The sequence below is a fragment of the Dermacentor andersoni genome, chromosome 4 (genome assembly GCF_023375885.2).
Source record: "Dermacentor andersoni chromosome 4, qqDerAnde1_hic_scaffold, whole genome shotgun sequence".
Lineage (NCBI taxonomy): Eukaryota > Metazoa > Arthropoda > Arachnida > Ixodida > Ixodidae > Dermacentor > Dermacentor andersoni.
In genome coordinates this window covers 101,262,213-101,283,260 of record NC_092817.1, presented here as the reverse complement: position 1 = coordinate 101,283,260, position 21,048 = coordinate 101,262,213, and the positions used below count along the sequence as shown (strand labels likewise).

The window sequence follows — 21,048 nt, the reverse complement described above, 5'->3', positions numbered from 1 at the left end:
GGGAGGCGGCGTTGTACTCCGGCAGCAAATGCGTATTTCGCGTCCGGGCGTAAGGGGAACAGAAGATCGCGGTCCAATCCCACGCGCCATGTATGGAGGAAAGCGGGGAGGCATAGCCGGAGGGAAGAGGGGCGGCTTCGACTCCGCCTAGCAAGTGCGTACTTTTCAACGCCGCGTGCGGTCGCGCACGCCGTATATTGAAAGGGATCTGCATACGTCTCGTACCTTTCTGCGTGCTCGCCAATCTTGCGTTGTAGCGATAGACAGGGCGAAGGTCACTTCGCTAGCTGCCGCTGCTGCGCTTGCTCACACCAGCGTTTGGACAGCGAGTGTCGACGCTCATCGAGTGTGATGTTGTCATGTTTGCTTGTGCGCGCTGAGACCATGGTTGTTAATTCAGTTAGTAAGCGAATGTTTCTAAGTTTATACGGCCGAGAAAACTGCTATCCTTACTTCATATTGCTGCCTACTAATTTGCTATTGTAACAGATGCTTTGTCTTTCGGGCAAAGCATCGATGCTGTTACTCAAAACCCACGAATATTGTCCGTCAAGAATAACCACAAGAAACGGATGGTGCTTCGCACTCATCAAAGTTTGTTTGAGTTAGCACCTATAGCGGGACAGCAGGTGATTGCGCGAGCGTATTCTTGTCACCCGTAGCTTTTAGTCGTCTGTGTCAGGAGGACGAAAGTGGTTGTGAGGCTTGTCGAAGGAATAGTGCTGATGAGATGTGTGTGCAGAGGTGTACGACACATAGGCCGTCTTTCAATTCTGGCCCGCATCGCAGACTGTCTACTCTGGATGCAGTGCAAAAGGGCCTCTTCTACGTTACGCCACCTCGCGGTCACAAGAAAAATTTCAGAAAAGCACACATTAGTTCTTTTATCTGAATTCTTGCACGTGCGAAACTATGAAAAACACAACGTCAGTTGCATACAGCGCAAGAAAGTATGGCTACGTTTTTTGTGCGCAGATGACCTTCCCGTCCAGTTTTCAAGCTTCCTGCTCAGCCACCATCTCGTTTAGACAGCAACGTAGTCTGCATCGTTTTTGAGTTCGATTATGTTTTCGCGAAGTCGTCTGCTTTCTCGTCTTCGTCAGAACTGAAACAAGACTTAAGACGACCACTGTCCGTTTAGCTTTGTACTGCGCGAGTATTATACCACAGTAATATTTAAACACAATTAAGCTTTATACGGCCCTTGTGTCACGGGGGAGTCTACCGATTGCGGTAGCTTAGCCAAGAATGCGCGCCTACCCAGTTGCACATATCTAATGGCCGGATTTATCTATTCACGCATCTACCCAGTGTCACGTTACCAATGATCCACATGGTGTAACAGGCAGCACACCAACAGCTACAACCCACAAACTGAGCGGAAGAAAGGAACCAAAGCTTCGTTTAAAAATAGATCATGTTCTGGGACTTTTAACTCTTGAAAGCAAGATGGTAAGGCATACCTCACAGGTCAATTTCGTCCCACAAGGTCAACATGTCAAGTAGCTCCTAGGAAACGCCAGGAAGCGCGCAGAGGCATAAGGGGCATAAATTATTTTCAGTACTGATGCGCCTACGCGATACACGCGAAGCTCATGGCTTTGTCATCCAATATTAGCCTGCGCCATTTTCTCTTTGCACGTACTACTTCGGTGGTTCACTTAGCAGCCGCGATAGTCGCGTTTGAGTGCGCGCGTACGTTTCACTCAGCTTTGAGACCTCAGTAAAGTAACTCCTAAAGTAAAAGTTAAACTGTACGCCTTCAAATTCATACTGTGTCATTTTTCACGAGTTTGCGAGGCATTCGGTATCAACAACGGTAATTAAGCGATGTTTTGTTTTCTGTGCAGTTCTACTGCTGACTGCTTTTTTGTTGGAGGCATCTTAAAAAGTTTATTTTAAGGTTTTATTAGATCTTTTAAAAGTTCATTTTCTTTTTCGTGCCTGACTGCCCTACAATTTACCTGAAAAAGCGACCGTTCTGACATTTGATTTCGCGCTGCATTAGCCTAGTGTTTAGGGTTTTTTAAGAGCCCACGTGCATCGTTGGTTCTTTTCGTAAATGCAAACTTACGTTTCTACTGGCAGGTGGGCTTATGAGGACTCTTGTAAGAAGGCTAGCTTAAAAGCTGCATGTAAATCTTGTCTTGTGATTTAGGAGAATTCAAGAACCGCTGTCGTTACTCAGTGGCTATGGGGTTGGGCTGCTGAGCACGAGGTCGCGGTATCGATTCCCGGCCACCGCGGCCGCATTTCGATGAGGGCGAAATGCGAAAACACCGGTGTACTTATATTTAAGTGCATGTTAAAGAACCCCAGGTGGTCAAAATTTCCGGAAACCTCCACTATGGTGTGCCTCATAATCAGAAAGTGGCTTTGGCACGTAAAACCCTATGAGTTTTTTTCTCGCAATTTTTCTTGCAATAGGCGATCGCAATTTAAATACGCAAGCAATCTGTGATTTTCTAGAAAACTGTTCAGAAAGCCTCCGCAATGTTCCGAATATATTAAAAAGGTTGTAGCCTAATTTGTAACCTGCTTATTGGCAGCACTATATTACGTCTATCGGAATAGGTAAAATGTTAAAGGCTATGCAGGGTCCGAATTCGCAAACCTTTTCGTGCTTAAGTACCATTGTCTGGCTGCCTTCGCTAATAATATGTACGACGTAGTTATTGACTCGTAACTTCTCGCAGAGGCAATTTTTTCATCGGAACCTCTTTGTTTATTTGGGTTTAGTATAACACTCTTTATTAGACAGAAAGGTAAGTTCCGAGAACATCCCTCAAATCACAGTCAAATCACGCACACAAAAAATGTTCTTACGCTTACCTCGCCAGCAGCTAATGTCCGAAATATCATTAATGAAGGTGACCGACAGATGGCAAACAGCCCTTATGAACAAAACGCTTTGTGGATATGCCACCTCATTTCTGTTACGTGACAGTACAAGAATGCTGGGTTCCTGCAACGGTGACGTCTGACAACTTCCTTGCTGTTCATATAATATCCAGAACAGCTGATATTGTACAAGCGCGCAAAGTAACACATAGACTCATCCCTCCCGCTTTTTTTTTCATTGAGTCAAACATACGTTTCAGTTCTTCCGGGTAAGTCATTTTATACTAAGTGCACTAACTGAATCATAAAATATAAAGAAAGAAAAAAAAACCGAAAGCTGCCTTTACGTTGCCACGCGCAGCCCAGTTATTACGGAAAACGTTGATATCAATATTTCACATAGGACGAAGCTAAGCTTCAAAGGATTTGTGCCCAAAAGAAGAAATCGAGTTCCACCTGCTCTTCCCGTAATCCCAAACCCAAGGGCTTAAATCCCACCCAATCTTGGCGTTGGCAGCTCCCGTGATCCCTTCGCTGCTCTACACTTTGCTCATGGGGCAGCGCACGCTTTTTCTTTCTTTTCTTTTTGTTTGTGTGCTTCGACATTTCCGGTACGGCATATCGCTTCGCCCATAGCCAATTTTATGGAGCCGCGCCTTTGAGCAGGTGTGCCAGGGGAAGAGAACAGGGACTGCACTTCAAGACGGAACAGGCACACATGATTGCCGCACGCGAAATGAAATTCAGTTTTCTTTCAACGTGGGCAAATAAAACGCGGCGAAGAAGCGCCACTGCCTTATATTGAGATGGGACAAGACGCCAGTAAGTTCTTTAGGAAAGAGAGAGAGAGAGAGAAAAAAGGGGGGACCCGGAACTTCTAAGAAACAACTGAATTAAAGGTTGGGGGATATGAAGGCCGTCCGAAGACTTAACGTGTGCCGAAAGGAAAGAGAGCTACAGTGTAGAGCGCCAAATCCGCAACAGAACTTCAAAATTACTCGAGCTTCCTGAATGGTTCCAGTCACTTTCAGGAGAAAAAAAAACAATCTCACGTTTCTTCTGCTTTGAAGGACTGCTTCTGTATTTCTTCAACCAGAACGCTGCGGAAAGGATTGAGTTGCTGGGCAATCTCATCCCTCCACCTGCGGTTTGTTACTGCATTTAGATGCCTTTCTGTGTAATGAACCTCCCCGTCATTAAGCGGAAGGTAAAAATAACAATGTATATATTCTCAGTCCAAAGTCCTGAAATGTTTTCCGGCAAATATATGCATTCTTGGTCGCGTTTGATGGACTGTGCATGTATGCTAAAGAATTGACCCCCAAGCGCCTTTGTCAGCTCCAGTGTACCATTAAATTACGCCTCGTTAGTTTCTACCGATATTCCTTGTTTTGAAGGAGAAAACAAATTTGACGCGGACGAAGCTTTAGCTTTACCAGAATCTTTTCCAGAAAGTGATTAAATAAGGCAGGCTTCCTTTTAAGCGGAAAGAGGGACGGAAAATCAATGAGATCTGTGCACTTGTTCGCGATTACGGAATCATGCGCAGCAAACCAAAAATAGAAATAGACTTGAAATATAGATGGCCAGAAACCCAGGTCACGAAAGATGCCTATTAAATAATAATAATAATAATAATAATAATAATAATAATAATAATAATAATAATAATAATAATAATAATAATAATAATAATAATCACAAAGTCATTAAGCGCACCCTCTGATGATTCGGGAGCACGTAAATAAATAGGGTGCTTGACACGGAGCGATAGCTTACGAGGTTGCAACCTCCTTTGAAAGTTGTAGCGCGTTGCATCACGCTTTTGTGTGCGTTTTTTTTCTCTTTATCTTTTATTCTGTCTATAACCTTTTATTCCTTTTATCTTTTTCCCCAGCCCTGGGTTGGCAGCCGGTACTTACATTGGCTATCCTCCATGCATTTCCCTTTCTTTTTTTCTCCTCTTCCTTACACTTGAGCGCATCTTGGCTTTGTCAATGCTTAAGAATTACTGTGCACATGCGTTGAAGATGTAGGGCTGAATTCCCAAAACTTTTTGTTCGTAAGTACGATTTATCATTGACCGGCCGCGTTGGTTAATACGTCCTGCATTAGGATTGACTAGAATTATCTGTTACGAAGAAAACAAGCGTTAGGGGCTTTTGTGAATACGGGATGTCCTGGGGCTTCAATAGTTTTCGCTCGTAAGGGCTCTTTGCCATTTGCGGTCTGCCTTCGCTAACTATAGTTACTACACAACAATTGAACGGCATCTCTTACGAAGATTTTCAGCGTGAGAGTGTCCCTCTAAATACGGGGCCAAGGTGTATTCACCAAAGGGTGTACGAGTAGCATTTTGTCCAACGTCCTGGAAAGAACTGTTTTTTTTTTCGGTAATGATGCGTAAGGACGGCTTAATATAGATTACTCACCAACAACGGTGCTTCTCCAGCTGGCACCGTTTGTATTCGACGTCGCAGCGCAACAATTCAACGTGTTCCTCCTCCACACGCCGTTTGAGGGACAACCGTCGAGGCCGTGATACGAGACCTCGCAAACGCTGACGTCTCCAATAACGCGAGCAGGGACGCCGACCAAGACGAATTGCGCTAGCGGGCGTAAACACGCTCTGTGAAACCTTGAGGTGCTTTCTCGAAAGCACAACTCGAACTGAGACTTGAGCCCGATGGATAGTCCGACGAGCTATTAATCGAATCTGGACGGTACGCGACGTTGAACGCACTCGCGCACATCCCGCAATGAGCGGTCTGTGTAGGAGCACTGGTCGCGTTGATGCCATCTTCTCTAGCTCTTCTTTCATTCGTTAACCCTATTCGCCACGCTGTGCATGCCAAACGTGTGCCTGACGAAGAGTCAATAGTTTGTGAGCTGTTTTCCGAATACTTTCTCGGCTCTTGCTCCCGCTGTCTCTTTCCGGGATCGCGAGCCTAAGTAAGACCAATGGGCATCCCTTCCATTTGCCTGGCGTCGTCCGCAGCGCGCGAATGACTCTTTACCCTTCCCCGACCACAGGGAGCCACGCTCGCCCCACTTTCGTGCTGTATGGAGCGGCGTCCCCTACGTACAGCTTTGCTCGGTGCTATGAGGCGCTGGCGTCGAGGCAGGCAAACGAGTGCATGCTTTTTGGTCTTTCCGCGCCCAGCATTCCTCGCAGCCATACTGCGTGGCTGCGTGCTTCGGCGCTGTTCCCAGGCACGCGCGAGGCTCCCGTCAGCCGGCAGGCCTAATAGGGAAATATTGGCGCGCTAGCTCACCAAGATCTCCAACGACAGCGCCTGCAGTGGTCGCCAGGGCTCATCTCGGGCGCCGCGTGTGCCTGCAGTTTGTTGCGATTCCCCCGCGTTTGTTTATAAAGCTCGGCGACATCCCTTTGTCTCCGCAGCTTCGTGTCCTGCAGCTATACTCGCTGTTCTTTCCGTGTGACGCAGTGCTGAAAGCAGTCGTGCTTGCTCCTCTTTTTTTCCACTGTTGAATACCTTCCTTTTTTGTTTACTTTATGTTTCCAGAGTGCGCTCATGCCTTTTGTATCTGCGTAATATTTAAATTTTTACGCATCGATCAGCTATATGCACAAGCAGCACTGTAGCATTTTTTTCTATAGCATGTGCCAGTAATGCAGTATTGTTCAAGAAAGAGACAAAGAAAGAGAAGTAGGGAGGTTAAATCAAGCCCTGCCCAGTCGGGCTATCCAACAGTTGGGAAAAGAGGAGAAGGACGTCTTCGCCATTGACGGCCTCGTTACCATTTTTATTGTTGCTTAGTAAAAATGAATGGATAGTATATTGCGAAAAAGCTCACTATAAGGAACAAAATCTCCTTTCTGATCAGGTCCGTAATAAAACAGCAATGGAGTGTTCAAGTTAGATGCAAGCATACTGTAATGGGTAAGTTGCTATTTCAGCAGTCAATACTAATTCCATGAAAATAATTAAGTCTAAATGAATTGACCATGGTTCCTGCAAGTTAGGCGGACTGCACAAGTTGCTTCTAGTGAAGGCTGGAAAGGCTGAGGATTAAATTCTTTACTCCGATTGAATGAAGCACCTGTTGCTATACATGCAGTTGCGTGCCATGCTGCTGTCGGGGCTACGATCTGCTAGCGTATAAGTAGATAGAGACAGAGGAAAAGGGAAAGACAGGGACGTTAACCAGAGGGGAAGATCCGGTTTGCTACCCTACGCTGGGGAAAGAGGGGAGGGGGAGGTAAAGTGGTAAAGTAGGTATAAGTAGTGTATAAGCGTATAAGCACTACAAATATTTGTTATGCACTTATGAGACTTTCAGTCACCCAGATCCCAGTAAACTGGCGCTCGAGACATAAGGTAAATTTAAGAAGCTTAAAGATGTACAAGGGACGAAAAGACTTGCTTTAAGCTTAAAGCGCCAACAGAAGTTACATTGGTGTACAAAAAAGTATTTTAACGACTCAAGTTTTTTCTACTGGCTATCCCTCTGCTATAGAGCGATGTTTTTTTTAAATTTTGTTTACCAACGAATACGACTGTGATTTGCCCTTCTTGACAGCACGAAAATTCTCACTGCGACATTGCCAACGTAGACACTATGTCACCATAAGTTATTCGCCAGCCTCAATGCATGTGCTTCAATCTTCCTAGCTTGTGTTTTCTTTTGTTTCAGTGCACTGCTTTAACACAAGAAATTTCAAACTATTATTATTGAAATTAAAAAATTATTATTGGAAAGTTTAAGCAATGATCTTTGTTTAATATTCGTGTTTCTGGATAGTACACATGGGGCGCTATAACATAAAGCTATTCCGATGTGTTTCTATTTAATTTCTTCCATTAACCCCCCCTAACTGGTAAAAAGCTGTCGGGCCATCTCCGCTTAGCCTGTGTGTCATGCGACGTCACCAATATCGCGAAAACTCGCCCCGTCTGATACGACGTGCCCAAACTGATTATGCGTGAGCGAGCCGCACACACACAAAAAAATTATTTCCAGTTTTACGCCTTTTTCATCATTACTTGTCTGCTACTGGTCAAATTTTTTGGGCTGCGCCCACTTCGCCTGTCAGTCACGCAAAGTCACAACACCAGAAGCACTCGCCACGTTAAAGTGACGCGTACGTACTGCCGTATATATGCCGAACAAAACGTGTATACATAAATGCCAAACAAAACTGATCTTTTTTTTTTTTGCAGAATGAATAGGAACTGCCCCATTCCAAAAGGAATAAAATATGGCGGCCGGCAATTGATGTGATACTGGCTACTAGGAGCTGCCGGGGAGAATAGATCTCTATGCGTAATGTAAACATTTTGGCGTAGCTGTGTAAAGTTTTTGAGCCCTTTCGATACGTAATACAACATCGGTCTGTCGACTTTTATTCGCTGAGTATCCGTTTTAGCGCCACTTTTAACCTTCCGTTCAACGCCGCTGCGATTTTCGACCACCAACTACAAGCTAAGCAAGGGGAAACGGACCAATCACGGATGCCGTCACCACTCTCATCATCCAGTTGTCTAGTTTTACTGCGCTAGCTCGGCCTCATCGAAACCCTCTCCACTTTTGCGCGCTCCTCGTCTCTGGTGAGGAAATGCTATTTCTGTTCGAAGCAAACAAAAGTGACCTCCTATAAACGATGAGTGCTTTTGATTGGGCTGTTGAAACAACGCTTCTGCTCACCACCCGATGCCTGCGTAGGCCGTAACGTAAATTTGACGTCAGTAGATGGTGATAAAATCCGAATGAAAAAGTTCGACTTTACACGGCTCACGGCCGTCGCTCTTCTAAGAATATGTCTCACTCAGAGTACTATTTGATATGCATGTCTGCGATGCATGCATATGTTGTTCTCGCTTTCAAATCTACATGTGTCAGTGACTGAAGTGCCTTTTTTTCTTGCGGCTAAACTGCTCGCAAAACTTTCTTTACACTGTGATATGATGCGCGCGACGTCGGACTTGTGCTGAGATGTTGTGTCCACGACTGCAACACAATCCGTGGGAGAAACACGCAACAGCCCGGAAAAATAGAATAGCAGACAGATGGCGGAAATCCGAAGAGGGCGAAGGAAGAAAAGAGAAGCACCAGGCACGAGGGGGGAGAGCGTGCGCTGGCGGGGGCTCGGAAGACTGGCGACAAGGAGGCGGTGCCGGTTCGTGGAGCGGAAAAAAAGGAAAGTGTGTCTAGCCGCAGCCAAGAGGCAGCCCTGCTATCCCAAGGGACCGGACTGTTTCGGGGATGTCCACGGACGACGGTCCAAGGTCGAGCTGAGCCTGGTGGATGGAGCCGGCTGGCCGGTCACGCGAAGGGACCTGCGCCTGCATCACAACCTGGGGCCAGCTGACCGCTGCTCAGGGGTGCTCCTGCGTGCTGGCCCGGCCGACGCTTCCCGAAGAGCGCGGCTGCGACCCGTGCGCCAACCGTTCCTAAGTGCTGATCCAGCACCCGGCCCTGCTGAAGTCTCCCGGAGAATGCAGCTGGGACCCGTTCGTCGAGCTTGCTGGTCGCGACTACCAAGCGTCGCGTTGAGGCCAGCGTCGACAAGGGACCCTGCGGTTCATCCACGGCCGCAGCCTCGGCAACGACCCCGACGTCTGGGCCGACGCAAATTTTCTCGGTGAACGCGCGTTTAGACGATCACTGTGACTCTGACTTATCGCGTCGTTAATGGACGAAGTAGTGAAACCTGCAGAGTAACTCTATAGCTGTGATCGCGCCCTGCGTGTTGATTCTTGCCAGCTATTACGACGTTTTATTCTAAGTGTACCTGCATGTGCTGTAAATATAGCTTATTCAATCTGATGAGAGTGTAGCGAGAAAAGATCGCATTTCGTCTGCAAACGGCTTCGTCTAATATTCACACCAAGGTTGCCCCTGCGTGCACGATATTCTCTGAACAACCTGGCATTACACACACAAAGAGCGCCTGAAGAACTCGCGGACGGATTCACCCACGCCCGTCATTTGAACAGAAACTGCCTGTCCTCCGCATAAATTACGAACGGCTGGCAATTACTGGCATGCCAAATGTGGCGCGAGGTGAAATTGTCAAATTGTAACGTGACCATCGTTACGTTATCGATTCTCGATCTGGCCACTGGAACGAACTAGGTATGAAGCGCTCTGGATAACCACGCGCCTGAATATGGTTACAGTTCTTGCACCTCCACGTGTAGCTATGGATATGTTCATATTTTATTGGGGTATTCCTTTTTTTTATTTTTACCAACAGAAATAGTGCAGGCCACATTGCCCAAGCAGGAGGGGCAGTATACAAAGCCGAATACGACAATCGACAACAATATTGAAAATAGTTATGACAACGGAAGTCAAAAGGACTAATATGGACAAACAGTGAAACAGGCGGCTTACATGCTGACCGTTTCAGCCGAGTAGTTGTTGAATAACGCCTGCATAACGGAAACACTTCAAAGCAGACGTAGTCGCACTTGTCAAGTTAGTTGCGTGACGACGAACACAATCGAATATATTAAAGCCGAGTTACCTTTACCTGCAGTCCCGGGTTTGGCGAGGCTGCGACCGGGTTGGTCGGTATCTCGGCGAACATATTTGTAAATATACACACGGTTCTCTTATGTGCACTGAAGGGCTTATATAACCGCTCTACTCTCAGAAGTACAATGACAGTAAGCGCGCCACCTATTCAGCGCAATAAGGAAAATAAATTTCTACAAAGAACGCGAGCGTACAATGTCGGCTTGTCGGTATCTCTAGAGCAAACCGATGTCGTAATTAAAAATGCGCATTATATTGAACTAAGTGTACGATTTACTTATTTTCTTTGATACTGACATTCAGAATCTGCCAGTGGGCGTCTGCCCATTCCTGGCTGATTCTTCAAAGGGGGAATGTTCAGCTGCGACACAAAAGGTATATACTTCCTTATATGTGGACAGGACTTCTATGTTCGTACGCCTGTCGTCGCCAGTTTGCCCTCGACGAGCGTCGTACGTACACCGTTTTCGCCCCCGTGACATAGTTGCGTAAACGTCTCACGTTGCGCAATCGCCGGCAATTTTGTTTATGTTTATGCACCACACCGCTAACAAGCTATGCCAAAACGCAAACATTTTTTTTTTCATATTCAGTTTATTCTTTAAATGCAATGAATCGGTAAGAGACAATATACAGACGAGGGTCCCAAAGTCAGAGACTGCGACGGGACCCATTGCAAAATATTTAGGTGGTGATCTTTCTGATTGAGAAATAAAAAACATTTCCCGTGATTACGCTTTGCCTGAAGCGAAAGTAAGCACAATCGTACGCGCCTCCGTTAGCTGTACGTCACTTAAGCGCTTCACTAAAGCTTTACTTCGCGTATATCCAAACAAGTGCGTTGAATCCACACGACTGTTTATTACTGCAAAACATGTAAAGGTTGAATGTTAAAACGTGTGACAGCGTCCTTTCAAATTGTTCTTTAGCGCCACGAAAATCTGTTGCCCCGGAACGAATATCGGAATGTGAACAGAGCACGGAAAATCACTTGGGCGCGCAGAGAGCTGAGGAAACACAAAATGGAGGCACTCTCAATAACCAACTTTACTTACAAAGACCTTGATTTGATCAGGCCTTTATCGATCGCCGAAATTTCTCGAGAAATACAAGGTAGTGACTTTCGCTAACACACTTCTTACGAGGCGCTTCGCATGTGCTGTCTATAAGGCCGCTTGAATTTCTGCTAAAATTTCGGCGAAACAAAACAAAAAAAAAACGTTCATGTTCACGAAATTGCCTTTCCAGGCACAGCCACTATGTACGCATAACAGGAAATTACGCAACAAACGAAAAAAGATTGCGAGCACGGGAGTAAAGGTATTTCTGGTGCCGGGATTACATGTGCGCACTTTTCTGAAATTGCTCCGTTCTCATAAGCGCCCGACGGAGCCAGACTACGCGATGAAAGCGCTCACCGAGCGCCGAACATCAAGGTGATATTACGAAGAAGATTAAATAAAATAATGGCGTAGAAAAGACAGAAAAAAACAGGGAAAATACCATTTTCTCTACAATGTATATTTGCGAACACGATGCAATGTACGGGGATTGCTTGGGACGCGCTGTGAACAGAAAAGGGGGAAAAAAACGGAAAGAAAAAGAACAATCAGAAACTCAGAAAATAGGGGCGCTCAAACTGAGGCCTATGGCACGAAGCATACCGTTTCGAAATGCGCGAGAGCTTTGATGTACGCATAATGACGGAACCTGAAAGAGAACGTTGAAAGGCTTGGGAAGTTCTGTGTGTGTGTGTGTGTTTGGGGTCCTGCAAGCGACTCAACTTGTTTTTGTGCATAGTTACACTTTTATGCTTCTTCTGTGCCTTCGGTGTGCGGTACTTTCGCAAAGAAAACTACGGCGCAAATTTCGAAGTTCAGTCGCCGCAAGAAAAAAAATAAAAATAACAACAAGAATGCACAGAGAAGCTCAAGCTACAGAGAAGATTAAAGGTGAATGACTCGAAACTGACACGAAGTAAAAATTTCCGCAACACATAACGGGAAAGCGGAGCTTTGTGGAAAGAAAACTAAAACGCGCCCACGTGCCGCACGTTATTTTTTCCGCTTTTGAGAGTCGAGGGAAATTACACCATCTAAGCTATGCTTTAACTACGGGGTCATTAGGCTGCAGGCGTATGACGTTTAGCTTGCTTGTTTTCTTTCTTTATTTCTTTCTTTCTTTCTTTCTTTCTTTCTTTCTTTCCTTCTTTTTTTCTTTCTTTCTTTCTTTATTTATTAATTTTTTTATTTCTTTTTTTCTGTTTTTTTGTTAGCGCAACGTAGTTATCCGACTTACGCGAGCGCACAAAAATTCGCGTTCAATTGCATTACAGAGCTTTTTATTTGCTTTTGTTTTCGTACGAGGGAACTATTTCTTGGTAAAGCAAAAAAATTACTTTTTTTCAACTAAAACGGCGTTGTTAAAGCCGCTTGTGTAATCGGGATGGAACCAAGGTTGTTCGTGAATGCATCGTGTTTCGGGAGAATGGATTTTTCTCATTTCTTCATACCTGCGCATTCGCGCCGCTTCGGGTTTATCGCGTCCATGCTATTTCCACCTGCGAGTCCGGAATGCAGGCTCTGTCGTTGATCACTCTGTATGATGTGACTTCTCGTGCGCGGGCGTGCTCTGAGATGACGTATTCGAACCATGATAAACGAGAAAAAGGGGGGCAAACAAAGCTATCGCATTATGTTCTCCCGAGTTCGACTGACGTAACGTACGCACTCGGAAAGGCTGCTTCCTCTCACAGATCAAGACAAACAAGGTAAGATATTATATTTAGGAATTATGTGTGTGCCAAAAGCATGTTGCGGTTATGAGGCAGGCCGCAGTGGAGGACTATGAATTAAGTTTGACCACCTGGTGATACTTAACATGCTCATATATCTAGATACAACGATTTATTTACTTATTTATTTATTATTATTCGTTTTAGTTTGCACCCATCGGAAAGCGACCGCCACGGTCGGCACCGACGTGACGACATCGAGAAAACTCTCGAGGTATCTGGGCAAAAACTAGGACACTTGAAATGTCAGTGTATTGTTGTCCGAATGTGCGTCACTGAGGGCTATTACTAAATCAAGGGGAACGTCACGGAGTAATTTTTCTGCACCGCTGAAGGAGTAAACAGCCGTAATGTGAAATTCATTCGAGGTATGAAATAAATAAAATATATAGTTATGGTAAGCAGATGTCATGTTCCCGCTATCTGAAAATAATAAAAGAAAACAAGAAAGACTACAGGATATATAAAAACTCAAACGTGAATTTCACTTCCGTTTAATTTTGACGGCTATTCTTCAGAGTCTGCTACTTCAGCTATGCCCGAAGCAGAAAAGGCGGGAGGAAATGTGAGCTGTGACTTTGGTAATCAATAAATATTGAGCTTGGATGCTGTGGGCGGGATTATTGAAACCAATGATGTTCGAGTACGCTACCAGCCAACTCCTCGGAAATGTGTTTTGTTTTTCACTTACTTCTATCCTATGCAGAATAGCGCTTTTTTACAGACTCAGAAAAGTCCAGACACGCAAACTATGCAGCAAAGATTTTAACACCTAATGAGCTTTAGCAATAAGATCAAACAGTATGCACAACTTTATCCAAGTGCAAATATTTTCTGAACAGTTTTAATGTATGAATGGCATAATTGTAAAGCTATTACTATAACGTTTATCTAGCACTATTATCTTTCTTTATTTTACCGGCTGTAACAATTTGCAGTCTAAAAGAAGGTTGCACTCACAGAAACGTAGTTAAAATTGCTAAATATACTCATACTGCTTTGGAAAATGACCTTGCAAGCGCGCATTAATTGGCACACACATCTTTTGAAATTGAAAAAAAAAAAACAAATCGCGAATGATGATGAAAACGTAGAGTAAATGCACGAACTTCTTTCTGTTTTCTTTAACGAAAGATAGCCTATCTAAACACTCATTAACAGGCAGGCGCCATATTTGAACTCTCCTGCTGCAGTAAAACAAAAAAATAGACGATGTTTATACAGTGCTACCTTCATGCATTAAACATCAAATTCAACCAGCCTTGCAAACTACGAACGTTGTAGGTAGCGAACGCCGGACGTAATACAAGTTCATATCGAAAGTACGTGAGTACTTCATAGCTAGAGCGTGTCACATAAGAAAAAGCGCCAACATATGGGTATATTATTGGGCAACTCCGTTTCCATGAAGACGATGTTGCGCCTTCGAAGCAAGTAAGCGGTGCGCAATTGCGTTTGCGCTTGGTGCGCAGCATCCGGCTAGCGTTTATCTCTATGTCGACATTACTATTACTGTCAGTGCTGCATTCTCATTTGCCTTGGCTAGCGTGTAGACGAACAGAATCTGGGTAAACACTGTGCACCAAGTTTTAGATTGTTCTGGCAGGCCTCGAAGTTCGTATAGAAAACAAGAGCACAGCAAAAAAAAAAAAAAAAAGAAAGAAAGTTTGCCTAATTGGTAGGTTAATTATCGCGGTTAGGACACGTGTACCGAAAGATTTAGTTTTTGATAACCTTATCGTGGGAATAGTAGCCGAAGAAATGTGATAGCCGGTGACATCAGAGTGTTATGGAAAATGAAATTAATAAATACTATCCAAGCAGATCAAATCGAGCGGCAAAAAGAATATGTAGCGTTTGTGAACCAGTGAATGTGCGCGCAAAGCATTCTGTATGCTGGAGTGGTTTATGAGGACAAGTGCTGACCAGTCGTGACAGTGCAAAAAAAAAAAAAAATTGCGAAATGGGCCACCCGTGAACCATCAGTTATGCGAACCAACTGTTTTTCAAGTTTGCTGCAGGACTGGTGTTTGCAAAAGCTTTCGTTCATAGTAACCGTTTTGTTATCGGTCAAGCGCCTGTGGCAATAACATTCCGGCTGTAATTTATTTGGAGGCGGTTGTCTTTGCATGAATTCCTCTGGCATATGAAACTACCTATAAACGTGAGCACGGAACCAGTTTTCAAAACAAAGTTTGGGAACTAAGGGAGTGCGGCCGCTGAGACATGACGGTGAACATGATATTATCGAATGCGCCGGGCCATTCAGGAAGAATTAACGGCACTCGTTCCCAACCTTATTACTCCCACGTTTTACTCTACTGAAAACTTATCTCGCGCGGATGGATGATCCGGAAATGCGAGTGGCGGCTGAGACAAATACAGACGGTGGTAGCAGCACAGTCTGCGACAAACAGCTAAATATTCCCATACGCGCAAGGCTGCTTCTATGTTATTTCGAGTTCTTGTGCAACTGTCTTTTGAAGCATACTATTTAGATTGCTGAACACATACACAAAAAAAACGAATCATAAAACAGCAAATAGCTAGATATACTCTCGAGCAAAAACGCTTTGTTATTTGAGCTATTTGTCTTGGTACATGTTTACATGAGCTCAAACTTGAATCATACAGTGCGCATGCCACATCATCCCGTCGAACAGCGGACACACGATGTTCAAGAATATAATCAACCGCAAATAAGCGAAATATTGCTCGTGGCTTTTAAAGAAAACGTTAGCATCCGCAAGTTTCGTTTAGGTAATTAACGAAGGCTTTGACTCAACCAGTCTTAAGGAATAAAAAAAGCTGAGTGCAATATAACCATCGCAGCTGCTTTTTGAATCAAAGTGCTCCAAGAACGTTATTTCTTTCCTCGTATGAATGATACAGCAAATATATAAGGCAAACAAGTGCTTAGTCTACTGAAAGCTCCTGAAAAAGAATTCAGCTTCGATCATTAGAATACAGATCGTGAAGTCGATGCCGGACTAAACAGCTAGGCCAGAGTTTAAAACTCACCATTCGTAAGGAAACCGAGAACCACGTGAAGCAGGACGGTGAGCATTCCTCCAGGCGCCATTAGTCACGACGGTGCGTTGCTGGCGGACGTCAACACCACAGTAATCCGCAGCAAAAAGATCCTCGCTCCAAACGCGCGATGAAAAGAAACGTGGTCACAAGTTTATGCCGAGACACGATCTCGCTGCTGCGACGTCAGGCTGACCCCTCACGAGTAGCACTTCCTCCGTTTTCATCCACGCGACGTCGATAACCCATTCACATGGCAGCGCGGAGTCGTGAGATCCACACGGTCGCCAAAGTGGTCAACGCAAGCGGGCCCGGGTTTCTGCACACTATTTCAAAGCACGCTGTAGTCCGCACAAAAACCGTGAATCAAACGTACCACTCTTTCCACGCAAGCACACACGCGCGCGAGTGCTGTTGAAGTCCTACAACTTGGTTTTATATGAATGGAAGGAAAACTTTCGGTTACAGAAACAGAATCTCCGAAAATCACGCCTGTGAGCCGTTGGTAACGCACGGTTAGTTTGTCCGCGAAAGCGGCAACGCTATCGAATAATGCTAGCCACCGCGTAACGGGCGTCTGACATCGCTGGTTTTCAATAATCTTTTGTCCACGACATGCCGATGCAGAAAAACGTGGTGTGGATGTCGTTGAAGCCAAGCTTCGCGTCCCCGGAGCCACGTAGAATGAAGGCGAATAAAATAAATGACCACGCCAGCTGGGTCTCGATGGGAAAACACCGCGACACTCGCGACACACAAGCGGGGGACTACGCTTCGCACGTGATGCCTCCGCCACACACCGCCGCCGGCGACATCATCTCGAAGCTCGCACGTGAACCGCCGCTCGGGTCGAGTCAGGGCTCCCGCCGCAGCAGCAAGCCCCTTGTGCTTCGGTGCCCGGAGCGCGTGTGAGCAGCCGCGGCCCGAGGCCTCCTCTCCTCTCTCCCTGCACACCAGAGCGGCTCTAGGCTGGCGGCGGCGCGCGCGCGCTCCGCAGATTGGGCGCCATCATCCCCCCCGCACCCCCTACACGCCACCCCGGATTCCGTGCCCGCATCGACTCGGCCCAGAAAGCGATCGCAGCGACTCGCTGTCGGTTCTTTCGGTCGGCTCGTGCTCTGGTGATGGGCTGGAATTCAAATCACCGTGGGGTTTTGCGGAAACCGAAATGCGGCCACAGGCATCTGTGTCGCCCGGCTAATTATTCTGGCGTGGCTGCGGCGTTTCTGTGTAATGTGCACTCGAGCGAAAACGACGTCACCCACATTATAAGAATCTGGAAGGCGATTATAATACTCATTTTCAGGCAGAAAGCGTTGAAACCAGGCTACAGTGGCTGCTTCTTTGTGCAGCCATTGCGAGTTTGTAGGTGTTCCTTTGTACAAAAATAGCGAGAACGCAGGGAGACTTCAGAAAAACTTGGATTTTCGTATTCGACGAAGATCGGCTGAAGATTTGCGATGGTTACGATGTTGAATGAAAAGTTTACCGTTAATAGCTACGCGTGATTCCGCATTGACATACTCTATATGCTGGCGAACATGGAAGATATAAAATTAGCGTATATATTTACGCTGAGTAACTGCTGCATTCCTTTGGATTCCGCCACTTTAGCGCCGGTAGTTAGTATGTTGTAACGAATAGCCTTGGCCTTATGGTATAAGGTAACGTCGTCGTATTTCCCATGAGCCGTAATTCAGTGCGTGTTTGTGGACTAAGTGTGGTACAGCAGTTAAATGTATACGCGGTATATCCATGTGTTTGCTTTGTATTGAGCCCATGTACGCTGCCCGCACTGTATATCATTGCAGTAATCGTAGCACCTTACATATGAGGTACAGTGGCTGCAGTTGGATTTACTTACTTTTTCCAATTTGTCGAGCAAGCATGCAAGATTTGCTGCCGCAGCCGCTTTCGAGATGTACCAATGGCATATTCACCATTACCGAGGCAGCTTTTAAATGTTTCTTTCAATATTAGTTCCTGTAATATAACTTAAATTACAGAATAAAGATACTCAAATGACGTAGCGCAGCGATCTTCCCAGGTCAGCAAAAAACTGCTTCAACATCCGAGCTTGGCTGCTTCACTAATGCGTTTGTAATACTGAATGAAGATGTTGGATGAAATACGGTTTCCCTTCTGAAAGCCGGTATATGAACCATGAATAATAACATCCTGCCATTATTTTTCAGTTTTCTAACGCGAGAACTGGCTTTCGCGGTAAAGTCGCAGTGATTACCGCTTGGTGAATAATTTACTGAGTGCGCGAGGCCTTTTCATCTTTAGGATTCAACAGCGTAAACAAAGATGGAGGATAGAAAAGCGTAAGAAGAAATAAATTTATATCGTCGAAATCAAAATTATGTTTCTAAAACGCAAGAAGCATCTGGCGAAGTTTCAAATCGCAAAATGCATGCTTTTGGAAGTTTTCCAACATCCCATAAAACGCCTAAAAAAAAAACAATTTCACTCACGTTTGAGCGCGAACAGAAATTTGGTATGATAAAGGTAACCATTTCCAAGAAAAAAAAATGAAATTTTTTTAAGTGGTTCTTTAGCTATAATAATTTATTTCGCGTGTTTCTAGTGTATGCCACTCCAGCGTTGCTTCCAATTTTTTTTCGCCATTACTGTGATAGTGTAGGTGGTGAAGACAACAACCTGCGCAACTTTGTCCGCTCCCGTCACAAGTCCTACTATAGTGTCATCACAGAAGGAAGCCGGTTGTATCAGCTGTATTACTACCTTTGAAATTGATAGACACTGAAGTACCAAATATGTTCACGACGTTCTCAGTAGATATGTGCAACCCAGGTACCTTAATTTCCTGTACGTACTTCGGCGGAAGCCAGCACATTTGCGGAGAAAACTCGAATTCCCCAGAAAGGTCTACGCTTCGACCGCACCGTATGGTCGAATAAAGCAAGCGCCGTAAAATCTGTTGTCACTACAAAAGGAAACTTTACTACTGCGCGTCGTGATGTCCTACCCACTGCAGGCGCATCGGCTAAAGTGGGTGGGCGCGTCAGAGCGTCACTATGGCAACGCATCGCCGGCCACTGAATATTGCAAAGGAATGCAGCGAGATTGGGGAAGCGAGCAGGCAAAGGCGGCCGCTCTAAGAAGTCTAAGCCTTCGCTATCACTCGTAGACTTCCTGGCGGCGCGCCTTCCGCCGCGGTGTGCGATCGCGTGGTTGTGTTTGTTATCCATACCGTTATATATCAACAGCAGCAACGATGCGATAGTTTTGCAGTTGTTTGATTGAAAGCGAAGAATGTATGGCATAATAATCGATGCTCTGTTCGGCGTGTTGACACAAGCTGTATTTGGGACAACGCTACAATAAAGTATGACTATGGTTTTAATATGGGAAGGGAAAATAAAAGATTTGGCCATCTTATACTTTAGAGGCTATTTCACGACAGTAAAAAGAAACTCGTATAAGAACATGCAGATTATTTTATTGGGGAACTTTGCTATCAGCGTCTTCCCCGGTTAGGACCTCTCAGTAGTTTAGCGCGGAAATTATATGGAAAGTTTGTGCGCATTCATATCGACCTCGCGCACAAATATACACAAGGAAGATATATCTGTTCATAGCTTTAATGCAGGCAGCGGATGCCCGTGTGAGGAGCAAAATTATGGTGCGCATGCACCGGCAGCCAAAAGCAGATCTCTCTGACCATGTCTCTTGTTCCGACTCTGGTTCAAACACTCGCCCATCGTCTTGCTTAGCCTACGCTCCATTGATATACGAACTGAGCTTATATGCTCAGAAGTGACGCTCCCGTGTGGCTGCACTCTGCGTCTATATACCCCAGGTTCTTATCGAGTACCCTTCAACACGACCTGTCTCCGACCCAGTGTCATATATGTACCGGTTACCGCTCACAATGCTCACCTTAAGCCCTTCACAAATATTTCACCATGGCGATCACCAATGCTACATACTTCAGCGACACCAGAATTCTGTGAGGCTAGATCCTTTCCTCACCTGCTCTACGATAAGGTTTCGTGTGAAATTGATCGGTTAGAGTCACTTGGTCTCTTATCGCCGGTACAACCTACAGACTGGGCTACGCCCATCGTCGTTGTTTTCAAAAAGGATGGTACCTAAGGACATGCGGAGATTTTAAGGTCATGCTGAACCGTACATGTGATTTAAAACATTATCCACTTCTGGTCGTGGAGGACATGTTTGCTAGCCCAAATGAGGACGGACGCTCCAGCTGGTTGAAGTTGAAAGACACGTACCACCTGGTACCACTTGACGAGGCATCACACAAGCTCTGTGTAATTAACACTCACCCTGGACACCAGTACGAGTCGGCGCACACCCCTACAACCCTCAAGATCCACTTTTTAAGCACTTATTCCTCCCTGTTCTCTCGTCGGGGAAATTCACTGTTCTTCTCGGCCAACCACAATCGTTGAACTATTTACAAAATGCCCTCCCATGATATCGCACCATTTTGCCGAACTCCGCCGCCAATGTTGCACGAACGCCCCCACATACGAGACAACAACGCGGCAAACTGGGAACTTGATGTCGAAGTCGTTCGGGCACGGAGGTCCTCGACGTTGGCCCCTTTTATGATTTAGTGGTCAATTCATGATGGTCCGTTTGTCAGCGTCAGGTTCCGGTAGAGTGGTCTTCGCGAGAGTCATTGCTTCCGTGAAGAGCAGCGGCTGTTGTCACTTCGATGAGAGTTCCTTTGTTAGCGCGTCACATTCTATGTCGGGTCCAGTTTAGTCCAGGCGGTGACGCTGGACTAAACTGTTAAGCAGTTTAGTCAGCTTTGGTGACGCTGATTAGTCGCCAGCTCCTTGGTGCTGAGAAAACGATGAAGCAGCGTGAAGGGCCTTTCATAG

General features: G+C 45.5%; 1 protein-coding gene across 2 annotated transcripts in view; it reads right to left on the bottom strand.

Annotated features, from left to right (window-relative positions):
• LOC126536547 (cell adhesion molecule Dscam1-like) overlaps positions 1–17,091 on the bottom strand; it is a 142,498-nt gene extending 125,407 nt beyond the window's left edge. The window contains exon 1 of one of the 2 annotated variants that reach the window (XM_055074079.1): positions 16,163–17,091. In XM_055074079.1, coding sequence (XP_054930054.1) covers positions 16,163–16,223 — 61 coding nt within the window. In that variant the 5' untranslated portion in view covers positions 16,224–17,091. The remainder of the gene's footprint in view (positions 1–16,162) is intronic. The other variant, XM_050183560.2, reaches the window with a different exon arrangement.
• Between the last annotated feature and the right edge of the window lie 3,957 nt (positions 17,092–21,048).